At 57.1% G+C, this 22,901-nt stretch overlaps 1 protein-coding gene across 1 annotated transcript; it reads right to left on the reverse strand.

The window, feature by feature from the left end:
* Positions 1–429: 429 nt before the first annotated feature.
* TLX1 (T cell leukemia homeobox 1) lies at positions 430–6,669 on the reverse strand (the record flags this gene model as incomplete). The annotated part of the gene is made up of 3 exons (XM_084264822.1): positions 430–652; positions 4,345–4,546; positions 6,201–6,669. The coding sequence occupies 3 exons, from the start codon at positions 6,667–6,669 to the stop codon at positions 430–432; spliced, it is 894 nt and encodes a 297-aa protein (XP_084120948.1).
* Between the last annotated feature and the right edge of the window lie 16,232 nt (positions 6,670–22,901).

A 22,901-nucleotide genomic window follows, 5' to 3' on the forward strand; every position in this document is an offset into this window, starting at 1 on the left:
GTGACCTGAGGCTTTGTGTCACCGCCAGCAGACTCCAGCGGAAGTTTTCTGTCCCCGGCTGGGTGGATGCTGGCGGCTGGCTGTCACAGCCCGGCTTTTGTCTGGCAGCGCTCAGCAAGTTCACGGTCAGCGTCAGAGACTTTCAAGAGAACAAAAGGGTTGGGTTGGGGTGTGGGGGGTAAGACACCACCGCTGCTCCAGCAGCCCCATGGGCAAAGAGGCTTTTTGGGGTGATTTCCCTTCCTTTTGGTCCTCATCGAGAGTTTCCTGGGCAGGACGTGTGGGATGCACGTGTGGCCGGAGGACCACAGGGTGTCAGCCTTCCTTAGACACAAGAGGGATGCCACATGTCCCACTGGGGATGCCACATGTCCCCCTGGGGACAGCCCTGCCGGCAGAAGGTGCATGTGCCACCAGCAGACGCCAGTCTTATTCGCAAGCGGAGGCGACGGTGGTGACGCTGGTGATCTTGGTGGAGTCGTCAGACCAAGGCTGGAGGTTCTGGAGGGCGAAGAGAGAGGAGTTGTGGACACAGATGGGGTCGGCTTGGATGGGCTGGTTGATGGTTTTTTGGAAGGCCTCCTGCTGCAGCTGCATGAGGATGCGGTTCGCTTGCTGCCGCTCAGCCTCCCGCTCCTCCGCCGTCTGCCTCCTAGGAGAGAGGGAGCAGTTAGGGGGGCCTAGGGGAGCAAAGGAGAGGTATCTCCGGAGACAAAGCAGTGAGCTGGATGCTTAGGGCTAGGAGGTAGGAAAGGAGGGTGTCTAGCCACAATGTGGTCCCACATCCCCTACATAAACTGCCAGTAATGCCATAAATCAGAGACTGGTGGCGTCAAACCTACCAACCCCAAAAAACCTGTTCTGATCAGAGAGCCAGGAGCAGCCCACAGCTCTGCTTTATTTTCTGCACAGGGAAAAAAATCCAAGCAGAGTCAGAACACTTGAACAGGCACACAGTGGGGTCGCAAAAGGTGCAATTCCCTGCAAACATGCACTGTGCCCAACGAGAGCCAAGCACTCAAAGTCCCAGCAAGGATTGGCAGTGCCACACGGCTGGGAGATGGGCAACGACACCTGGGCTTCACCTTCCCTGCAACTGGGCCTGCCACCTCCACTGCAGTGAGCAGCTGGTGATAGTTGGGGTAAAGGCAACAGCCCCAGGGCAGCTAAGCCAAAACTCAGAAAAATGTCAGCTAAATACTAGAAACACATTTTTAGCAGTGAGAGGACTCAAAACCCAAAATAAACTGTCTGGTCAGGGTGGAGGAGAACATTTTTAAGAGAAGGTTGGACACGCATCTGTCTGGAACAACACCAACAGAGCTGATCCCGCCAAGGGGGAAGGATTAGGGGGCCTGCAGGAATCCTTTCCAGCACTGGTAGGGTCCCAGCACTGGGTTGTCTGGGGAGAGGGGATGGGATACATAGAAACTGTTTAAATGCACTTAAATCCACAAGAAAAATCCAACACAGCCCCTTGCTGAGATAACAGGTTAGTCAAGAAGCTGCAGCCTGTGGTCAGCTCCACTTTTACTGGCGAACATCACCAGGCACCTCCAGCAACACTGCTGGGTAAACCTGGGGGCAGCTCACAGTGGCAGTCCCGGAATTATCCCCAAAGCACACACCCCACCCCCCCCCACCCCACTTACACCCCCAGGCCCAGATGATGCTCTGCTGGCAGCTTCAGTGGATCACTGACAGGGGAAACGGCAGCTTTTTAATTTAGCAACTCAGGGGGATGTGAGACGTCTCATCTTCTTTGGCTGTGGGGATTGGAAGTGGCAGCTCTGAGCTCTGTGGTGACATCTCAGAGCACAGGGCCGGGCATCCCTGGTTTCTCCCTGGGGAGGCAGGAGAGGGTTGGACAGGCAATGGGCCTCTGGGGCACCTCAGCCTCCAGGAGTGAGGGCAGGGCTCCCATCCAGGGAGCAGGTAGCTCAGGGCTCAGTCCCTGCTCTAATCACTGTGTCAACATCTCACATCAGACATCCTGGGGAGAGGGGGCTCGGAGCAGCACCAGCCCTCCCCAGGCAGCCCAGGAGCAGCTCTGTCTCTGCTTCAATGAATATTTAATGACGCCCTGCACAATGAAGAGATGCTCTGGGAGGAGGGAGAGAGACCCACATCCAGAGTGGTGAGAAGCACAGTACCTGAGAACACTCAGCTCCCAAGTATCTCCCTGATTCCAGCAGCTGGCCCATTCAAGCACTCATGTCAGCCTGGGATTTGCAGGTTTGAATCTGCTTGGAAGGATTTGAACCTCAAAGGCCCGTGTCTCAAGCAAGAGCCCAAATCTGGGTGGGGATCACATAGACACCTCACTGCAGCAGAGACACCCAGGAAACGACTCTCTCCCCATAACCTGCATTTATTTAAGAGTTAAATGCCTCAGAGGGCTTAAAGCAGCTCTCTCATCTCAGATATTCCCTGCTGCCTGGCTCAGACGGATCCTGCAAGCAACTCCTTCCAGTACCCAGCACTCCAAGCCCACTGCTCAGAGCCCATCACCCAGCACAGCAACCCAAGGCAGCCAGCCAGGGGCACTTGCATCTCCAATGCAATGCCCAACGTGCATGGGTGCAAACAATCAGAGTTTATAAACCCGAGTCCCTCTGGCTCAGCCCGGTGAGGATTCTCCCATGTCTAAATCTCTGGCTGAGGTCAGGCTGCAGCCTTTCCCTTAGGCAGAACCAGGATTTGGTTTCTCTTTACCCAGCTATTTTTTTGTGACAGGTATGAATAGGTTTGTATCCTCTGCTCTTCTGCCAAAGGCGGCTGAACTTAGCCAACAGATGCAAAGAGTACTGACAGACAGATGGAGAGCCAGCCAAGCCACATTTGCCTCACTTCCTTAGGAAACCAGCTTGGAAGACATAGCCGACCCGTTCTGTGGGGAACAGCAGGACTGTTCTTCCTCCTGAGCTCTGCTCCCAGATAACAGAGATCACTCCAGATGGAGACTTCCTGACATGGGGAGCTGCTCTTCCATGGGTCCCTCAGGAAAGGACTTGCTGAGGGGGAGATTCACCCACACCCTTGGATTCAAGTTCCTTGCCCCCCATCTTTCATCTAACCCCACCATGTCCAAGCAATCACTGCCCAAAGTGGGAAAAATATCTTTTCCCTGGGAAAAGAAGTTGATGAAGCTGCTATCTGCCTGCGCCCAAGCACCCAGCGCTCAGCACCCAGCAATGCCCCCTTTCCCTGACTTGCCATGGACTTGTCCAGATCCCATGTCCCCCCCGTAGTGTGCCTGCCTGGAACAGGGCAAGAGATTCATCCCCGAGTGGGGTGCATCTTCTGGGGACCAGCCCAAGAAGCTGCAGCCTGGTAGAGGCAGCAGGGGCATGGCAGCAAAGCCCACGAACCCGACCTCCTCCTCCCCTCCTGCCCAGCTTTAGCGGCACGCCCAACAGAAGGCAAAAAAATAAAGGCATTTTGGCAAGGATGTGCCCTAAGCCCCGCGGGAGTGAAAATCTTCTCGTCATGCAGGACCCGATATCCCGGCAGCACCGGGTGCAGGATGCGGCCCGCGCCCCGCTCCTTCGCCGGGGTGCAGCCCGGCGCCAGAGGGTCCCGCCGCACCCCCGCCGCCGCCGCCGCACACTGAGGGATCCGGTCCTTCCGCTGCTCCCCTCCGCGAGAACCAACCCCGCCAGGGCTCGCTGCCTCCCCGGGCGCACCCCGCCGGACCGGAGCAGAGCGGGGCTCCCACACGGTGCTGCCAGCGCTGGAGCCGCTGGCACCCAGCGGGCTCCCGGTGACACCGCCCGCAGCCCCCGCACGCAGCCCCGCACAGCGCGCTGCCTGCACGCAGGCGTGTGCGCACACACATTCCGCCACGCTGCACGCACGCCTACTCGCATACACACGCAAGTGTGCTCACACAGCATGCACGCTCCCAATGCACGCTGCCTGCACCCACGCTGCACACACGCACACAGGCACGTACACACACACACTGCGTGTGCGCGCACCCGCACGCACAAGGCCTGCACACAATAGCGTTCACTCGCACTGTACAGAGTTATACACGCATGCCCTGCTTGTGCACACACCCACAGGTGTGCACACACTCGCTGCATGCACGCACAAGCATGGCCTACACCCCCCCCCCCACATGCACATGCACACACACACGGCGGTGAGTGCATACATGCCTTCCCACGCATACACACACACGACACCCCCCCCCCCCCCAAGTGTGCACTAGCAGGGTTCACCCCCACCCCACACTGAGCCGCCAATGCCCTTGGCAGAGCTGGCAGCAGCTGCCCCTAGGGCATCCCCAATTCTTGCAACCCGTGTCCGCTGAGACACCCTCCCTCCTCAGCCCCTCACCTCCACTTGGTGCGTCGGTTCTGGAACCAGGTCTTCACCTGGGCGTCCGTCATCTTGAGGGCCTTGGCCAGGGCAGCGCGCTCGGCCGAGGCCAGGTACTTCTGCCGGTGGAAGCGCTTCTCCAGCTCGCAGATCTGCAGGCGGGTGAAGGAGGTGCGCGGCTTCTTCTTCTTGGGGGGCGTGCGGTTCTGGTAGGGGTGACCTATACGGCGTGTTACAGTGAAGGGTGAGAGGGCCACTGGGGGGGACACGGGAAGGGGGAGGGGGGGATGAGAGGCAAAGAAGCAAGCAGCGACACATCAGCAGAGGGGCTTCGGCTCCCGGGCGCTGGGCTGGGGACACCCCCCACTGCGAAGCCGCCGTTTGCCCGCTGACACCCGCGCACCGGCTGCAAAAAAAAGCCGCGGCTGCCCCGGCGCCTTCCATGGGAGCTGCCGGCACCCGCCTGGCATCGCTCGGCTTTGGCGACGGGACAGGCGGCCGCTTGCCCGAAGAAGTGCCCGGGACGGGGGCTGCCCGTAGCGGCAGCCGGACCCGGCGCCGGGACGGGGCTTCGCGCTTCGTGCAAACGGGACCCAGTTTAATTTCGTTCAGACGCCGCAGTAATCCCGCCATCCTCGGCCCCGGCGCTTCGTATGCAGGAAATAACTTCCTGGGCTGAAAACGGGAGTTCCGATTCGTTGTGGGGGATTGAATGCATTTTTTTGGGGGGGTTGAATACATTTTTTTCTTTTTTTTTTTCTTTTATTTCTCCCACTCACACCCCATACCATTGCTTTCCCTCCGCCTCAAAAAATAATTGTTGAAAAGCCATGGGGTGTTTCAATCGCGCCGGGGCAGGACGGGGCTCCGTGAAATTCAGCCCTGCGCCTGCCAAGGGAACGGCCCGTTCACTCGCCCGCGGCCGTGCCCGAGCCAAGAGCCACCAGGTCGAAATTAAACGTGAACTTGCAGAAATCGGGCCTGGGTTTCTGCCCCCGGGAAGAGGAATCAGTCCGAGAGCTGCAGAAACTGGGGCCGATATTTCCCCGTTGTAATTTCGTTGCCCTTTTTTGTTCGGTTGGTTAGTTGTTGGGGGTTTGGTTTTGTTTGGAATTTTCGTTGTTCCGAGTTTTCGCTTTGTTAGCGCCGAAAGACGAACCCGTATACACCTGAAAGCGGCGGCGGGTCGGGAAAATGGTCAAGCCCGAGCCCGGCTCAAGGCTGCAAAAAGTCCCTTTCGACGAGGGAAAGGCTGAGCCGAAACCCTCAGCAGGGAAAAACAGCCCGATTACGGTACACGGGGGGGAAACAGCCCTACGAGTGGCCGGCAACAGGCCGGCCTTCCCGGGCAGGCGAGGACCGGCGCGCCCGGGCTCTCTTCTCCCCGTTCCCCCGCTGCGCCTCCGAAATAACCTTCCCTTCTAAAGGAAACTTTCCCGGGGTGTTGGATCGGGCGGCGAGAAGTGGGCAGCCGCGCCTGGGACTTGCGGAAGGTGTGCAGAGTTTGCCATCCCGTTTCCTCCCTCCCCGCCTTGCCCGGGCCGCATCCGAGGAAGAAAAACAACAAAAAGCCAAGAAAAAAAAAGAACAACAACAACAAAAAAACCCGCAAACAGAACCCCTCAAAAAATATTAAAACTGAAGTCAAGCATTTGGGAGGCGGAGGCCGGAATGCTCTTGATTTTCCATCCCTTCTTGCTCCCGGCTTCCTCCAGGATCGACGGCCCAGGGCGATTCGGGCCGCGCTCTCCACCCGGGGCCAGATCCTGCTTTCCCCGGCGGGCACTGGCTGCCGCGCCGAGGCCGGGCGGCGGGGAAGGGAGAGGGGCGGCGATAACTGGGAAGAAACGGAGGGCCCCGGTGGCCCGACTCACCTGTGAACCTGTCTTTTGTGTACCGCCTGTTGCTCTCCATCCAGGGGAAGGTGAGCCCCGTGAGACTGTTCATGCCGTTCACGGCGGGCACGGCGGCGGAGAGGGGCTGGTGCACGCCGCCGGCCACCGGGCGATGGGCCGGGACGCGGATCACCCCTCCGGCCGAGCTCAAGGTGTTGCCGTTCATGCTCACCGCCATGTTCACGTTGTAGGAGCCGGGCAGGCCGCCCATGCTGCAGGAGGTGCCGGTGTAGGCGCCGGCCGCGCCGCCGCTCGCCCCGTAGCCACCCGTGACCGTGTTGTAGGCGCTGCCCACGATGCAGCCCAGCCCGTAGTCCGCCGAGTCCTGCAGCCGCGGGTGCGACACCATGCAGCTGCCCGGCTCCGAGGTGTTGAGGATCTGGTCGATGCCGAAGCTGATGGGCTCGGCTTGGCCTTGGTGCAGGTGGTGAGCCCCGAGGTGCTCCATGCCTCCGCTCGGGAGCCGCCGCCGCCGCCCGGCCCCGGCAGCGGAGCCGCGCACAACGCCCCGGGGCACCGGGGCCGGACCTCCGCCCCGGGCAGGGCAGCACAGCCCCGCACCGCCCCGAAACACGGCAACGCCACGCGACGGAGCCGCGCACAGCCGGGGCACGCCGGCTACACGCTCAGTCCCATAGCACAGCACCCGCGCACCCCGAGACACACCAGGAGAGCCACGCACAACCGGGACAGGGACACGGCAGCCACACGCTCAGCCCGAAAACACAACAGCAGAGCCATGCGCAACCGAGGCGCCGGAGCTAAACAACCCCGCAGCCCAGCACACGACAGCCGTGCCCAGCCGAGGCACAGGAGCTGCACACTCGAGACACAACCGCTCCACGCACACCCCGCCCCCCCCCTCCCCCCCGGACCCAACTGCCTCCAGGAGCACAGAGACGCGACACCCCCACCCACGCACACTGCCCCCCGCTCTGATGTGAGATCCAGCACCCGCACGCCACCGAGACACAATCACCCCAAGCCAGGGGCCACTCACCCAAGCCACCCACACATACACGTACACGCGAAGATGCCCTCGGGACCCCTCGCCGCCGCGGGCGGTGGGGAACCGAGAGCCCCGCGGAGCAGCGCGGAGTGGAGCGCGGCAGAGTGCGAGTGCGAGCGCCCCGCCGCCCCGCTTGCCCATCAATCACGCTACCCCAGGCCTGCTGCTCCCGGGCCCTCACTCTCCATTGGCTGGATGCTGAAAGGAGCCGAGTGAATGACAGCAGAGAAAAGCACACGAGAAAAGGAGTTTCTTCTTCCCCATCTCCCCCCCAAGCTCCCTCCCCCCCTCCTCTTCCCCCCCCCCCCCCCAAAAAATATCACCACCCGGCTCGGCCTTATAAAGTCAGTGCTGGGTGTGTGCTGGGCATCAGGACGGGTAAAGGAGTGGCAGGTACCGGGAGGTGGAGCGGGACGTTTTGTCCCAGAGTTTGTGGCCGTAGGCTGCTGGAGAGCGGGGTCCTGGCTGCCAGTGCCCGCGGGGGTGTCCGGCCCTGGGGATGTCACGGGGCAGCAGTCCCCGCGGGTCGCCAGCTGATCCCGTGAGAGGGCTGAAGCTAGAAGAATCCCAGCCCCGCCGTGCCCCTTTCCTTCGGAGGGGTGTTCTCAATTTCAAAAGTCAGGACCTTTCAAAAAGCCGCGGAGGAGGAGGTGACTCCCCCATCTCCTGGCCGCAGAACGGGTAAACGAGGGCGGGTCAGGAGGATCCCCAGGCCCGTCGAGGGGTTATCAAGAGAAGAGGCGATGGGGGCCGGGGCCACACCTCCCCCCAGAAAACCTGGGGGGGAGCTCATTTTCCCGGGGCGAGGGCTGGCTCCAGCTGCTCCCCCCGGGGCAGCGGCACACACCAACGCGGGACGAGGCAGAACGGGGCACCCGCTGCTGTCGGCCCCGCAGCGGCTGCGCCTCCGCCTGCTCGTGAGGGAACGAGCCTTGTAGTTAAATAAATAATGAAAAGCCGCTGCCGTGATTTGTTGCAAAACTTGTTTTGGCCCTGTCCCGTCGGTGCTCCCGCTCTGTGCGGGGGGGCAGAGCTGCCGGTGGGGCGGGGGCACGGCCGGGTCTTAGCCCCCCATCCCTACTCCCCCGGTGCTACCGGCCGACTCTGCCCAGCGCGGCCCGACACTCCCAGACGCGGTGTCGAGAGTTTCCCGATCGGATCGTGCTCCGCCAGCACCGGGTACCCCACTCCTGGCTGGGACCAGCCTCCCCGGCTGGGACAATCGCTGCCCTCTGTGTCTTCAATGCGCCGGTAGCTTCGTGCCCATGGGGAACCGCGGGGGTCCTGCAGGACCCGATGCTCAGTGCCATCCCCATGCACTGGCACAGAACCCCGTACCTGTGCACTCAGGTACAGGTCCTCACTCACGGTCACTCTGTCCACCCACATCCTCCCGTCTCACACACAAAAGTCCACACACGCTCACAAACACCCTCATGAGACCACAGGCACCCGTGCTGCCACACAGCCCCATACATTTACTTGCACATGCACCTGCATTTGTGCAATTATTCACACCCACCCACCCCCCATTCCCACAGACACTGACAAACCCTCCCTGCACCCACACGTTCTCATTCACACCTTCACAACTGTATGCAGTCACACGCACTCACTCCTACAACATGCATTCACCACCACCCCCCACCCCAGACCTCTGCATTCAGACACCCCCAGACACACGCACACACAGAGACATCAGTGCTCATGGGCTTTTGCCACCCTCACCCTGGCCACAACACTGCTGTGACACCCCAAAACCCACCACTGTCGCAACAACACCCACCACCACAGCCCCACACCAGGGAGGCTGCAGAGGCACAGCAAGAAGCAGCAGTTCACAATCGTCTGTCCCCCAGCCCTATGCCCAGCCAGTGCCCAGTGGCTGGCCAGCCTGTTCCCCCTCCCGCCACCCAGCCCTGCCTGCCAGGGTCAGGTTTCCCCCACCACCACCCCCCATACCTGCCTCAGTTCTTGACTTCTGAACTCTTTAGGGAACTCGCTGGCGCCAGCTCCATCAACCAAAGTCCTTGTGGTTAGGGGGAGCTGAGAGGGGAGGGAGTGAGGGCTGGGGCCATCAGGCTGCCCTCAGGCAGGGGGTCTTCTCATTCCCCAGGGCTGCAGCTGCCTTTTTCCTTCTCTAGGATCAGCCTGGGGTTCTCCTCCAACCCCTTCCCGCACAGGGGACATTGGGCAGAGCCTGCTTGCCAGCCCTGAGCGTAGCAGGTCATCTCCACAGGAAAGTGGCAAAGTGCACAATGCCAACCCCACACAGTGTCACAGAATACTCTGCCAGCCGGGGTGTGTGTGTGGGGGGTGTCCCTCTGACATCCAGAGGGACCCAGTTCCACTGCTGAGACCTGAGAGGTGCCCTCTCTCTAGTATACAACACAGCTGTCACCCTGTTTTTGTGCACGTGGAAGACCTGGGCTGATGCTGAGCGAAGTCTTCGGCATGAGAGATCCCCCAGGCTGAGCAGATGCTGGGGGCCCCTGAGGGACCAGCCCCGAGAAATCACAAGGTCACCACCAGTGAGCTAGACTGGCTAATGGGGGTCACAGCCCCCAGCTGCTGAACCCAAGGCAGGGGGTTTGGGGCAATAAAACCTGCCAGGAGACAGACTACAGGTAAGTCAGGTTCTGCTCAGTGCCCAGTGAGGACAAAGGAGAAGGGCAGGGAGGGCCAGGTCCCAACTGGGATTTAAGAACACTGCAAGTCAATGGGAATTATTGATGAGTTTTGGGATGATGCACAGACCCAGGATTTAATCTCTGCACAAGCTGCAGACCTCACCTACAGCCCTGGCAAAGCCTCACAGCTCCTGGAATTGGAAGTTTGAGCACTGCAACTAAGCTCCAGGACAACACCCAGTTCAGACACTCCAGTTCAAATAACTCTCAGCCTCAGTTTCCCCTAAGGTTCTCCCTCCATACGTGGGGCTTGAGCAGTGATGTAGAGCTTGAGGCTTCATTAATGCCTGGTCTCATGCGAGTTGGCAGCAAAATTTATAGCCTTTGCATCCAGCTCTAATTCTGGGGCTAAAGAGGACCTTTGTCCTCGAAGAGGACATACAGTGCTGCAAGTGTGTGACCCCAGGACACATCAGGGTCAGATTTGGTGCTTTCAGGTTCATATCTTAATGGGAGCATATACCTAGGTCAGCATTGTCTTCTAGGTGCATCCAATGCACCGATTATACAAATGGATCTCTGGAATGGGGAGCAGGGACACCCCAGTCAAGTAAGTTCTGCCTGGCTGGTGCTGAGAGGCTACTACCAAGTAAGTACACCGAGGAGACCTGGTGTCTATTTCTCCAGAGTGTCTCACCCCCTTCAAGCATCCCTGGCCACTTACATCCTGCCAGCCTTGAAACTTTTGTCCCCGCTCATTTGAGCAGCTGTTGGGACAGACTCTTTTCCAATGTGGTGGTTCAATCCTGCTCCAACTGAGGGTTGGGGGCTTGTTATATTCATGCTAGGGATGGCAATGGAGACGAGTGATGCTTAAGTGTCCCCTCTCCCTCCCCCCATGAAAGCCTGGGATCCTTTCTCAGGTTCTCTCATTGATCCGGTGCATCTGCCTCCTGCTAGGAGAGAGGGGCAGCCCAGCCAGGGCCTGACCCCCACCCTCCACTCCCCTTTTCATCTGCATCGCTGGCTTTCCAGGGCTCCCCTGGTCCACGCAGCTCCTCTACAGCCCAGGGCTCGGGTGAGCTCAGCATCGCAAGCTGCCTCCCCGCCTCACAGCTGCTGCGCAACGCAAGCCCTCCTGCAGGGACCGGGGACAAAAGTGGCGTGTCTGGGACCTTGGCAGAGTCCCAGCGAAACGCACCGGACTCGCTCTGAATCCTGCTCTTCAAACAGCACTTTCGGGAACCTATAAAAACCTCCCGTTTTTCCCTGAAAGAAAAGTGAGTGATTCCACCGCAGACAGGTGCGTGGGGACAGCACACCCGCACCCCAACGGCAGAAGGGTGCACCCCGACTCCTTCCCTTCCTCGCTGCTTAATTCGTTTAATTCGCTGGGTGATTATTCACCCTTTCGTACATCCATCACCTCCCGCAGTTCTTTCTCTCCCGCCCCGACCCCTGTGAAATCAATTAGGGCAGAGGAGCCGATGCCCGTGCGGGGCCATGTGGGCCCGGGCTGCACACAGGAGCTCGCCGGAGGGCTCTGCCGGGCGGCCCCGCCGGGTAGCCCCCGCCTCCCGCCCCCCCCCCCCGGAGCAAGGAGACGCGATCCCCGCTTCCGTGGGGGCTCTGCCTTTCCGCGCTGCCACCCTCACTGAGTTAGGTCGCAAATGTCGCGACAGCCATCGATACCGAAGCAGGGCGACCCCCGCACCAACCAGCCGGACCCCCGCAGCAACGTGAGCTTCACAGCGCGGAAACTCGTTTCCTGCGCGTATCCCACCGAGACCCACCCCATATGGATGGACGGCCGGTCCTCAGAGCCCCCCACCCCGCCGGCGGCGGCTTTTCCCCAGCTCCGCATCCGCGGGAAGGGTGGGCCGCGCTTCCTGCGCATTAAAAGCAATTAACACCATTTGGGGAATTTTTAATTGCTCTATAAAGCACGCTGTAAATAATTACTCCCAGCTCTGTTGATCCCTCGAATACGCACTGACAGTTGTAATTTATGGCTTTGGAAACGTGGCCCCTTGTATTCAGCATAACTCCTTATTACAGTAATGACTTAGCGCCGCTGCACTTAATGAGTATAAAGTGCCCGGCGCAGCGGGAGCGGGCGTGAGCCGCAGCATCGCAAGAACTTCGCCCGCAACAATATTTCTCCCCTTTATGGTTACAAACGACCGAGGGGCTACGAGTTAATACGGCGGTGAAGGAGCGGCGGGGCCGGGAGAGCGCAGCAGGGCCCGGGCGCGGAGCGCGGCAGGATCCGCGTTCTGTCAACGACATCTCCCGGGAGCAGTTGTTATCTACCAAAAATAAGTGTTTAGAGCAGTCCAGAAACTACCCCTCTCACCCCCTTATAGTCCCAGGCTGCCTGTAGAAAATGGGTTCAGGAAAGGGAAGAGAACGGTCACAACTCATCGCACCTACGTACACACAGAAGCCGCAGAGCTCCGAAGGACAGGTCGGCCTGCGCCCACCAACCCACCGGCTGCTTCCCTACAGCCCGACACCGCTCCGGGACTTCCCGGCTCCGCGCAACAGGCCGGGGGGCTCGCATCCCCCCCGGCCCCGCGTCTGGGGCCACTCACGAGAGGGAAGAGAACGGGGGTGGCCGATGGGGGCTGAAGTGCCCGGCGGCAGCCTATGAATATTCAGCGTTGCCGGTTGCCGGAGGAGCATCTGCCAATAAGTTATTGGTCCTGCGGCACCAGCCCCTCTCCACCGTGCAGAAATGCGTGTAATCCCATTACCCCCGTCCCCTTGGCCACCCGCCCCGCACCGGCCCGCTAATGAACGGCGTCTGGCCGCCATCCCCGAGGGCGCCGACGGCAGCGGGGGACACCGGGGGCTCTGCCCCGTTATTAACTCCCGGCTTAATTACACCTTCCGTGCCAGTTAATATAGCCTCGCGGTAAGGGAGGACGGGTGGGCTGCACACCCGAGTCCTTCCGCCTCCTCCTCCTCTTGGGTCTCCTCCGCCCTGAGAAGAGCTGACCCCTGCAACAACCTGGCCTGTCGCAACGTAGAGCGTGTCAGTCGCGATTCCCCGATCCTGCGGCTCCCCCGCGCCCATGGGGGCTGCTCACCGCCCCCGGCAGCTGCCTTGTTTGTTCGCTCGCCGGGGGAGCGGCGGCTGCTTTTGTCTCCTGCCCGCTCTGAGCCGCAGGCCTTTTCCCCACCAGACAAAGTCCTGTTTTGCCAACAGATCTGAGTCTCTCTCCCCCCCAATCCACGTCCTTCCCCATCTTAAAAGCAGCCCTGAAGGGCAGGGTCGCAGGCAGCTCCGCAAGCACCGTGCAGGAGGGAGCCGGCACGCCCCGCCGGCTTCCCTAACAAAGTAGCTTTCACTAATGAACAAGAAGATCCAGTAATAATGGTCTTAATTATTGCAAACATTGTTACGGGCTTAGCTGTAAAAACCTCAAACCCCTCCTCGGTAAATCCTCACTTCTATTTATTTTTCCCCCTCCCCGAGGTTAATTAGCTCTCAAAAAGCAAATACAAATTATGGCAGAACCAATGGGTAAACTTAAATCTAATTCGCTGCTGTTTGCATTAGCCTTCGGAGAGGAGGACCGGGCAGGAGGGGAAGCACACACACCGCCTTCCCCATCTGCCCTCCCCCAGCCAGCTGCTGTACAGGTGGGAGGCTGCGGGGACGAATCCTTGCCCTACCCGGGGGTCTCTTGCGTCCCCGAAATTAGGGAAACCCGGGGGGTTCAGACACTTTTCCTTCAACGGCAGAAATATATCCAAGATCTGGCAGGGCACCTGCAAAACTCGCTGCGCGTCGTTTGCGGTGCGGAGGAACAGAGGGTGTTTGAGATTAACCCTGATAAAAAACAAACCAAACAAACAAAAAACAGCGGGGAAACGGCCTAAAAATTGGACATCATCGGGTTTTCCAAACCTCCTTGGCACAGCCCGCCCAGCACCTCACTCCTCCCGCAGTGAAGCGCCAAGCGAGCCCTTCCCGGGGACCGATGCCCCGGGGACCGGGAGCGCAAGGGATTATCTGCATTAAAACGCCATCGGCCATTTATGCAAATAGCATTTTCCACACGTGTAAATTTAATTAATTGATTGCGTTTTCCACTGTTTTATTAACTGTGTTTTCCACCTGTGATTAGTTGTAATTTCCAGCGCTCCAGCCTCCCGGATCACCGAGCAAGCGCCGGGAGAAGGCAGAGCCGTCACCATCCCGAAGGTTTTGCGGATGCTGCTTCCAGCCGCCTCGGGTGGGATCCCGAGAACCAGCCTTTAGGGAGCACCGCGGAACGCAAACTCATTGAACGGGGCGTGTAAACAGAAGTCGGGAGAAGAGCAGGTGACACCGATTTTCCAGCGCCACGCACCGCGCCAGCAGCTTGCGGTTGCCAGCGCAGAGAGCCGGGGGGTTGTGTACAGTCGCTGTTTCGTGTCACTGCTCCCTACGCGATTTGCCGGAGCTTGCGGGACCCCAGCAGAGCACGCAGTGCCTCGCCGCCTGGTCACGAAGGGATGTAGGTGGTTGGAGGTGTGGAAATGAGCTTTAATTTCTGGGGACAAATGCTTGAAGGCTCCCAAAGAATGGAGCTGTCCGAGGCATAAGTTAATCTTCCGCTCTCTGTCCCCTGCTCTAGTTGAGCCCAGAACAGCACACCCCGAGACACAGGGACAACGTCCAGCAGCTCATACCCAGCTGCAAATTCCCAAAATTGGAAGCGTTGAAGCTTCAGGTGAGGGTGGAAAGCTGCGTACCCAGATCTGAGTTCCCAGGGTCGGGGATGCTCTCCCCGGGATAAAACTCTGCTTTCCAGACCCTGCTATCGGACCGTGAAGTCCTACGGAGAACCGCAGCGCAGGTTGGGTGGGTTTCAGTCCTAGGAGAAATCCAAACCAGTCATCTCCCCGTGCTCAGCGGGTGCAGCCCCATCGGAGAGGCTCGCCGGTACAATTAGGAGTGAGAGCTAACGCAGGCAGTAGCTGAGCTCGCAGCAGCATCGCGGCGATGTCCGAAGAGCGCTGCGGTCCGACACCCTGTCGCGTAGGAAGAAGAGGCTTTGCCAAACCCGGGTCCATACCCCAGGCTTGCTCACTTCCAGGAGCAGCTCAGCGGCGAAACTCGAGTTTAGACAAAGTCCTGTCAAACACCGAACTTGCTGTGAGTGAAGCCGCAGCTCAGGCATCCTCTTCCCAGGCTACCGCAATCCCCCCATCTTTTTTTTTTCCCTTTTTCCCCAGGACTTTTACTGCTCGGAGGAGATGAGCCAAGACATTTCCCTCTCCCCTTCCATAAATATTGCATCTCCCAAATGCAATTACCAAGGGCGAAGCGACACAAGTGTTTGCTAAATAAGATTATGTGATAATGTTAATGTATTTTATGCCTGTGCTGTGACACCAGACAATCCCCCTATTAATAACAGCTCAATGAGATGTGGAAGTTCTTAACAGGGTGCTTTGGGGGATTGGGGATTTTATTTTTTTTTGCACACCGGGGGAAGGCAAGCACAGTGCCATGGCATGGGCTGGGAGAAGGCAGGGCCACTCCCAGGGATCAGCTGAAACGGCGAGCAGAGCCTCAAGTAGCCCAGAGGGTCGGGTCGTGCTGTAGGTAATGCACACATGGGTTAGCTGCTAACGGTGCAAACCCACAGCACTTCATAAATCAACAGGCTTAGGGAGGCTTGTGCACACTATCATGACCCTGTGACTGAATTACTGCAGGGCTATCAGCCATGTGTTATGTATTTGAGGGCTCATCAGAAGTACTTTGTGCCAGCCCACCCGTCCTCAGCTATTAGTAATAGTCAGAGCTGCACCCCTCTCCCTAGCTAACACAAGGCCAAGAAAAGCAACAATAAAACCCATCCTTGGGTCTAAGTTCCCTCAGTCACAACAAAATACCTCCATCAAATCGCAGCTCTTCTCTGCCAATCTCCAGCTCCCCAAGCTTTATCAACTTGTCTTTGCTTCTTTGCAGTGGCAGCGTCCACCTGCCACCTCCTATTGACCCATCCACCCCTTGTGGTCTTCTGCCTCTATCATACAACCATCAGCCCTGTACCTACCCCTTTGTGTATGGTGAAAAGTAATGGGTATGTTTTTTGCCCAGCCCGAGACATTCAGATGTGGCTCCCTTTCAGAAAGGCCTTTGAAAATTCTGTACTGCACAGCCCAAGGTATTCCAGCAGTCCTTGCTCCCAGTGCCCACAGGGTTAACAGAGAAACACCAGCTCCTAGGTCCATCCATCTGCAGGGCTCACAGCAGCCCACCAATGACTTGGCAAGACTTTGTGGGAAACATGTCAACTTGCTTGTGCCAAGCTGCCTGTGGAGCACCACGCTGAAAGCATGAGCAGCCCCAGACCTCCAAATCAGGGATTTCCCCTTTCCCTGTAGCCCCTTTCCTGCACGCCTGCTTCAGCCCTTGACTCAGCACAGCATCCCTCCTGAGCTGCTGGCCAGAGCTCGTAGCTCTGGGTGGCAGGGCAATCATCCCCATGTTGATGCAAACAGGATAATACACAAGCCCTTTGCCTTCTTTGATGCTTCCAGGGAAAATTCCTCCAGAGCCTGCAGAGTTTGCCCCTCTATTTCACATTAGCACTAGTTTGTAGCTGCCCTCTGGCCCTCAGGGTGGAAGGTCAATCCTTTATTTACTTAGTCCCTCACTTAGTTCATCTGCAGGCCTTTCGGTGCTTTGGATACCAGACACAAAGTGGGCTGCTAACCTGTTCCCTGGCCAGGATCCTGAGCTCCCCAGCTCCTGTAGCAGGTAGAAGAGCGGTTTCCTCTCCGGATGATACCAGTGCAGCGCAGCAAATCAGGCTGGGCAGGCAGCAGCTCTTTCCTACCCAGGAGCAAGGTCTGATTTGGCATGTAACATAACAAGGGATGCAGAGGCTTCTAAGCACTGACATGCTCAGGTTAAAAATCCTGAATGGTAGGGGAAAGTGATATCCCTGACATCACCCAGCAGGTCCTCTTGCTGGTGCACTGAGTCCTTCACTGCCCTGAGGAACAGCAGCACCCCTCAACGTTGCAGCATCTTTATGCCATCCCACTTTTGGAACAATCCAGGTCCTGCCATGAGGCCCAACAGATGCTGCTGCACCTGTGTGAGCCTCAGCAAGCAAACTAGAGCTCTGTGCTGAGCAGGGGAAACATGCCAGGTCCAACCTCCATGCCCAGCACAGTCAGCTGGCTTCCCCCAGCCCAGTGTCCTCTCCATAGTCCTCTCCTAGGATGTGAGAGCCTGGTGGGTCCCAGCCAAGCCCTGGTTATCCCAGGGTGGCTGGTGGGTGAGCTCAGAGACAGAAGGTCTCCCAAAAGCAGAGGTGCAGCTCCATGGGGCAGCCACAGCCCTATCCAGACAGGGATGGCCACAAAACCAGCAGGTTTCAAACCCTGCCTGCTTGCATGAGCCTGGGGAGTGGCATTTTTCCAGTCCTGTCTCACCTGGGGACAGCCACCATACTCAGGGTGATGCAGCTTGCCCTGGGGTGCCCGATCTTGCCCTCAGCCCCCCAATGTCTACGAGTAACTTCAAACCAAAGCAATCAATAGAAGCAAAAAAGCAGTATTAATAGCTAAGTAATTATAAAATCCTTGCTATTGAGTCATAAAACCTTCTCAAGCACCCCCTGCTTGTGCAGGGCTTGGGCCCTGAAGAAGCAGATAAGGGATCTTGACTCCCTCAGAGGAGACCATGCACCAGACAGCTCTGCGGGAGGCAAAGGACAGCCCCATCCCACCCTCTGCTAACAGCAAGGGAGCCATGGTGCAGCTGCAGGCACCGGTGGCTGCAAGGAGCAGAGGCGGTTTCCAGGGGCCAAACACAGACACAAAAGGGGTTTCCTTGAAGGCTGCAGGCACTGGGAGGGAAACGTGCCCTTCACCTGGGTGTCCCTGGCCGGGTGTTTATTCAGGTCCCACAGAACAATGCCCCAGCCGGAAAAAGACACACACACCCACACACACCCCTCAAGTGTGGTTGGAGGGGCCATGCATGTGTTGTGTCCCCCTTCCCTGAGCTTGTCCCCAGGGTACCTTGGCTCATAGCCATGCTGCTTGTGTTTGTCACCACAAGGCCTTTTTATTTTTTTAAATCTTTTCGTTTCCGTGCTCTCCTATTCCTTCAGAGGACGGGAAATGTCAGCTTCTTGGAGAGGACCTTGGGGATTTGGGGAGTTTCAGGCTGGGAGGGAGCATGAGATCATCTGCCCTGACCGCCCACTGCAGCCCCATCCCACAGCATCCTCCAGCTGCAGCAGTGCCAGCTGTAACCCAACATACACTCCAGGGAGCCTGGATGCTCCAAGCCAACATCTGGCCTTAGGGGATGGCTCCTGCTAAAGAACCAAGCCCCTGCTCCAAGGGTCCAGACAGACCCAAACCCGCTGCAGCTAAGCTCAGGGGAGGAAAGGAGGGGAGTAAAGGCCCACCTAGATTTCCACTTGAGGGCAGGAGCTTCCCTGAGGACCCGCACCTCAGGGACGGTGACAATTTAAGGCAGCACTAAGCTGAGCTCTAGCATCCCCACACATCCACCTTTCCCTGGGCAGCCTGGAGAAATCAGCCAAATTGGAGCAGTGGCCTGCTGAGGGCTATAGGGCCAAGGCTGAGCCATACCCCAGGTGCTCAGCATTCAGCAGGATTAAACCCTCACAGCAGTGGGAAGCTTTTAATCAGCTGGAGGAGGTTGCAAGGCTGCCTTCTGCCTGAGTGCTCCTTGTGTTCCCTGAGTGGGATGTGTTCCCACTTTGATTGCGTTATAGGATGTGACAAGCCCACCCCTGCCAGGAAATTAATGAGCCCCAAACACCTTGCCCATCCATCACCACCCCAATCAGCTACCTCACACACTACCCACTCTGGCCACATACCCAGTGCTGCTGGGCATCAAAGGGTGATGACAGCTTGGAAACTTCACTTTCCAAGGACTTCATGCTGCTGCCAAGCTGGCAAGAGGCTCAGTTCACCGGTGGTCCAGCACATCTCCAGCCCTGTCTATGTCGCAGCAAACCTTAGCCAGCAAGGGCTGGTTCTCCTGCTCATTGAAGAGCTGGTACTCAGCTGCCTCTGACCTCTGCCCCTGGCTGCTGCCCACAGGAGTCTCTAAGCCATGATGGTCCCAGGACCATGGGGAAATGCCCTGTGACTACTGGCAGACTCAAACCTCATGTTCAGCGATGGCTGGGGCAGGTTAACACGGAGCTGAAAATCAGAGCAGAAAACCAGGGAGGCAGGAGAAGTACCTCCTCACTGAAACAGAGATGGTATTTGGGGGAAAAAAAATAAGGAAAATGAATGAGAGTTGTTTTAGGATACATCAGTGGGGAGAACATCGTCCCAGGGCTGCATTTCCCAGCCCGAGGTGCAAAGGGGCACTTGCAAAATGCTAGCAAGTGGTAACAGGTTTCAGAAAGCATGATAAAAGGAGCTGGAAGGTCAAATGGATGAAGGCAGTTCCAGCTCTCCAGGACTGGCTCCACTCCCCAGGGTCTGATCCCCCTGTGCTGCCATAGCATAACCAGTATTTCATGTGCTCACAGCCTTGCAGAGGATTTTACAAGCCACTGGTGTCTTGTGCCACACTGGCTCATGCTTACAGCTTGCAAGGTGGACCCCCAGAAGCTGCTGATGGTTTTTGGGGCACTGATGCCATTCAGCTGATGCTTAGCAGCGTAGCAGTGGTGAGACGACAGCTCCCTGGGCTCGTGCCAGGCAAGCAGCCACCCTGCCTGGCACCACAGTGTCCTGCTCACATGCCCCACTGTGAACATCTGGGGTTGGCAGAGGGGTGCTAGAGGGTGGGGGAGATGGGGGTTCCCACCTCCCCAGGACGAGATACCCTGGAGGGGAGGTCCCTGCTGAGAGTCCCAGTGCCCAGATGTGGCCCTGGGGAAGAGGAGCAGGCTGGTAGAGAGATCTCCTGCAGCCATGGGACTGGAGGAACAGGGGGCATTGAAACCCCCAAACCTGCCCAGCAAAGACTGGTGACAGCAGATGCAGGCGAGGCCAAGCAAAGCTCCCGTGGGTCTTCACAGAGAAGCCCATCTGTAATGTCCTTTTGCACCTCCACACCACATGCAGAGTCCAGGGAGGAGGCAGGGGGTCAGCTCCCAGGGCTGGGGTTGGGTCCCAGGGATGGGGATGTCTGCAGATGCTTTCCAACGAGCTGCTTCTTTCCCTGAAAAATGGAATTTCATTAAATCAGCTTTGAAGGGGGAAATTCCAACGTTGCGCTTGCACTTCGCTTTGTCTCCATTGGGTAATTATGAAAAATATAGCTTTCCAAGAGTGTCACTTGTTCTTCTTCAACTTAAAAATTTCTCTTCCACCTTGTTCTCCAGGCAGCATTTTTTTACTTCATCTCAATTGTGAGGAAAAAAAAAAATCTTCTATTTCTGGTACTAAACCAGAGAGAATAACTTCCCAGCTTAAGACTTTCTCACAAACAAAACAAGGACCAAGTGAAACATTTCTTTTTCCCTTTTGTTCCTCTTGAAAAATTAAAAAAAGGAAAAAGCCACCAAAACACAAAAATCCAGTAGTTTCCTCCCCGAGCTGATGGAGATCTCTCTGGAGGAAATATGTCCGATAAGCTAAAGTAGAGCCGCCTCCCCTGCTTTATCTCAAGCAGCGTGTCAGATGGGTATATCGAGCAGGATCTCTTCTGGACACTCAGAGCATCGAATTACCCTCCCATCCTGTACTCCTCTGCTGAACTGTTTTGGAGCTGCAGTGGGATGAGGTCCTTGGACTGGCGGGGGAAGGGCTCTCACCAAGGGCAGGCAACCCTGCATCTCCATCCTTTGAGCCTGCTGCTCCTTCTCCCACCCAGAGTGCTTGGGAGAGCCTCACTTCACCGGGGGGCTTCAGTCATAAGAAAGCTGTTTGAGTGCCTCAGTTTCCCCACTAAGTGTTGTGAGCAGACACCTCCTTGCTGCCTTTCCTAAAGTAGGCATGGACCAGACCAAGTTGCATTTCTTGGCATGACAAGCACGTCAATTCACCCTTAAATCCAAAGCCAGCAGCCCTTGCTTCTGTCCCCACATGGGGCCATCCAGGGACCTAAACTCCTGAAAGCATCCAGACCCAAAGCACCCCATGGCTCTGGCTGGGCAGAGACAGCAGTGGGGGTGCAGGGCTGGTCATGCCCTTACTCTGTCTGGGTCCATATTCCCCACCTTGAGGTTTGCTGCTAACATCTCTGCTTATCCAGGGAAGTAACCCCCTTGGCTGCCATCACTGGGGGATCAGCCCACACCGCTGTCCACCAGCTCCCTCCGGGCTTTGCAACCAGGTGCTGCAACAGAGATGCCCATCCTTGCAGTGGAGAGAACCATGAGGAGCCCAGACCGGAAACCCTGACCTAAACTGAGGCCAATTACCCATTAATTGATGCCACTTACTCCCAAGTGATTAATTGCCAGGAGAAACCATGTCACATTTTGCAAGCCCAGACTCCAGCGCAGCGACACTGTGGGTCCTTTATCAGCCCTGGGGCCAGCGGCGGCACCAGCCTGTCTGAGCCAGCCAGGTACCTCCACATCCCAGGGCTTGTTTGTTTTGGTGTAAGCCTGAGTGTAATTGGGGCTAAAGAAAAATACCCACAGCAAAACAAATGCGGCGCCAATGATGGACACAGCCCTGCAGCCAGCACGAAGACAGATGGGAGGAGAGCCTGTCCTGAGTAGCCTAGGTGGAGATGCTCAGAGAGCTCAACACATGGCTGTCAAACGTGCAATTAATTTCCAGCAGCCCCTGTGAGAGCAAAGACCCTGTCCAAGCATCTCCTGCAGCCTGGACATGCCCAGGGCTGGAGAGAGAGCCCCACCACATCCTGCTCTGCCCTCCCAGCTGGGAGAGCAGGGCCGCTTGTGCCAGCCACAGGACTTTCTTGTGGCTTTCCTTGCACCTTCCACCTCATGGCTTTCCCCCAGAACCACCCTGAATAATTCATGTACGAGACAGAGAAGAGGATAAATCACAAGCAATGATTAACATGAGTTATTTTACGTGCTGGGAAGATCTATCGTCCTGACTCTGCCAGGTTGCAGTGATTAATGCAGCGCTGCTCCCCAGGACAGAAGCCCTTACATTCAATTACAGATGCTGGGGGGCTCCCAGGCAGCAAGAAATCAAACAGAGACGAGACTGACTGGGGAGATCCCACTCTAAGAGATTTCGAGTGGATCCACCCCGTATTAGCCTCAATCAGGTTTAATGGCATCCAGACAGGTTAAGAAACCAAACACACAGAGAAATCAGGCACGCTCTGACATCCCCCAGCGCTTGTGATTTAGTGCAAAGCCATCAAAGCTGGTTCTTAGGTCACGTCCATCATGCAAGTCTGCAGGTTTATCAGGCCAGCCCTCTGATGCCCTGGGAGAAGACTAGCCTGGGGTGCAGAGCCTGCTTTAAAAATAAAATATAAACCCCGCAACATCCTGGCTTGATTAACATTAATTAATTAACAAATCATTAGAATTAATTAATGAATCATTAGCATTAATTAACAAACTGAATGTTATTTTAATTCCTTGGTAAAAGCTGACTCTGGGTGCTCTTTTTCACCCTGTCTAGGGCTGTCTCTTGTGATGTGCATGTTTCCAGGCTAGCCTGGGAGCTTCGGGTTTTTGGGGCAGGATCCTTCCTGCACCCCACAGGTACCAACTGATTTATTTCTGATGACCAGCAGCCTTACAGAAATGTTCCTGCATCTGCTGGAAGGCTCAAAGATAGGAAGCTCTGGGGTTTGTAGCTGAGCCTGTACCAAGCTCGCAGGTGCCAGATATGATGTGGGTTGAATCCATCTCCTGGGCTGGCTCTGAATAGTGACTGGTTTTTTGTTGTTTGATCTCTCTGCTGTAGTTACACCAGATTCCTTCCTCTTGTATTGCTGGCTTTGGTAACAAAATGCCTGTTTATTTGGATCTAGATCTTGCTAATCAATGCCACACCAAATTTAGGACCAGGAAAGCCATCGTTGAGATATCTCTGAGTGGTCAGCCTATAGCTACGTATTTTAGAGCCTTGATCACA

The sequence above is a fragment of the Gallinula chloropus genome, assembly GCF_964237585.1.
Source record: "Gallinula chloropus genome assembly, chromosome: 5".
In the NCBI taxonomy this organism is placed as follows: domain Eukaryota; kingdom Metazoa; phylum Chordata; class Aves; order Gruiformes; family Rallidae; genus Gallinula; species Gallinula chloropus.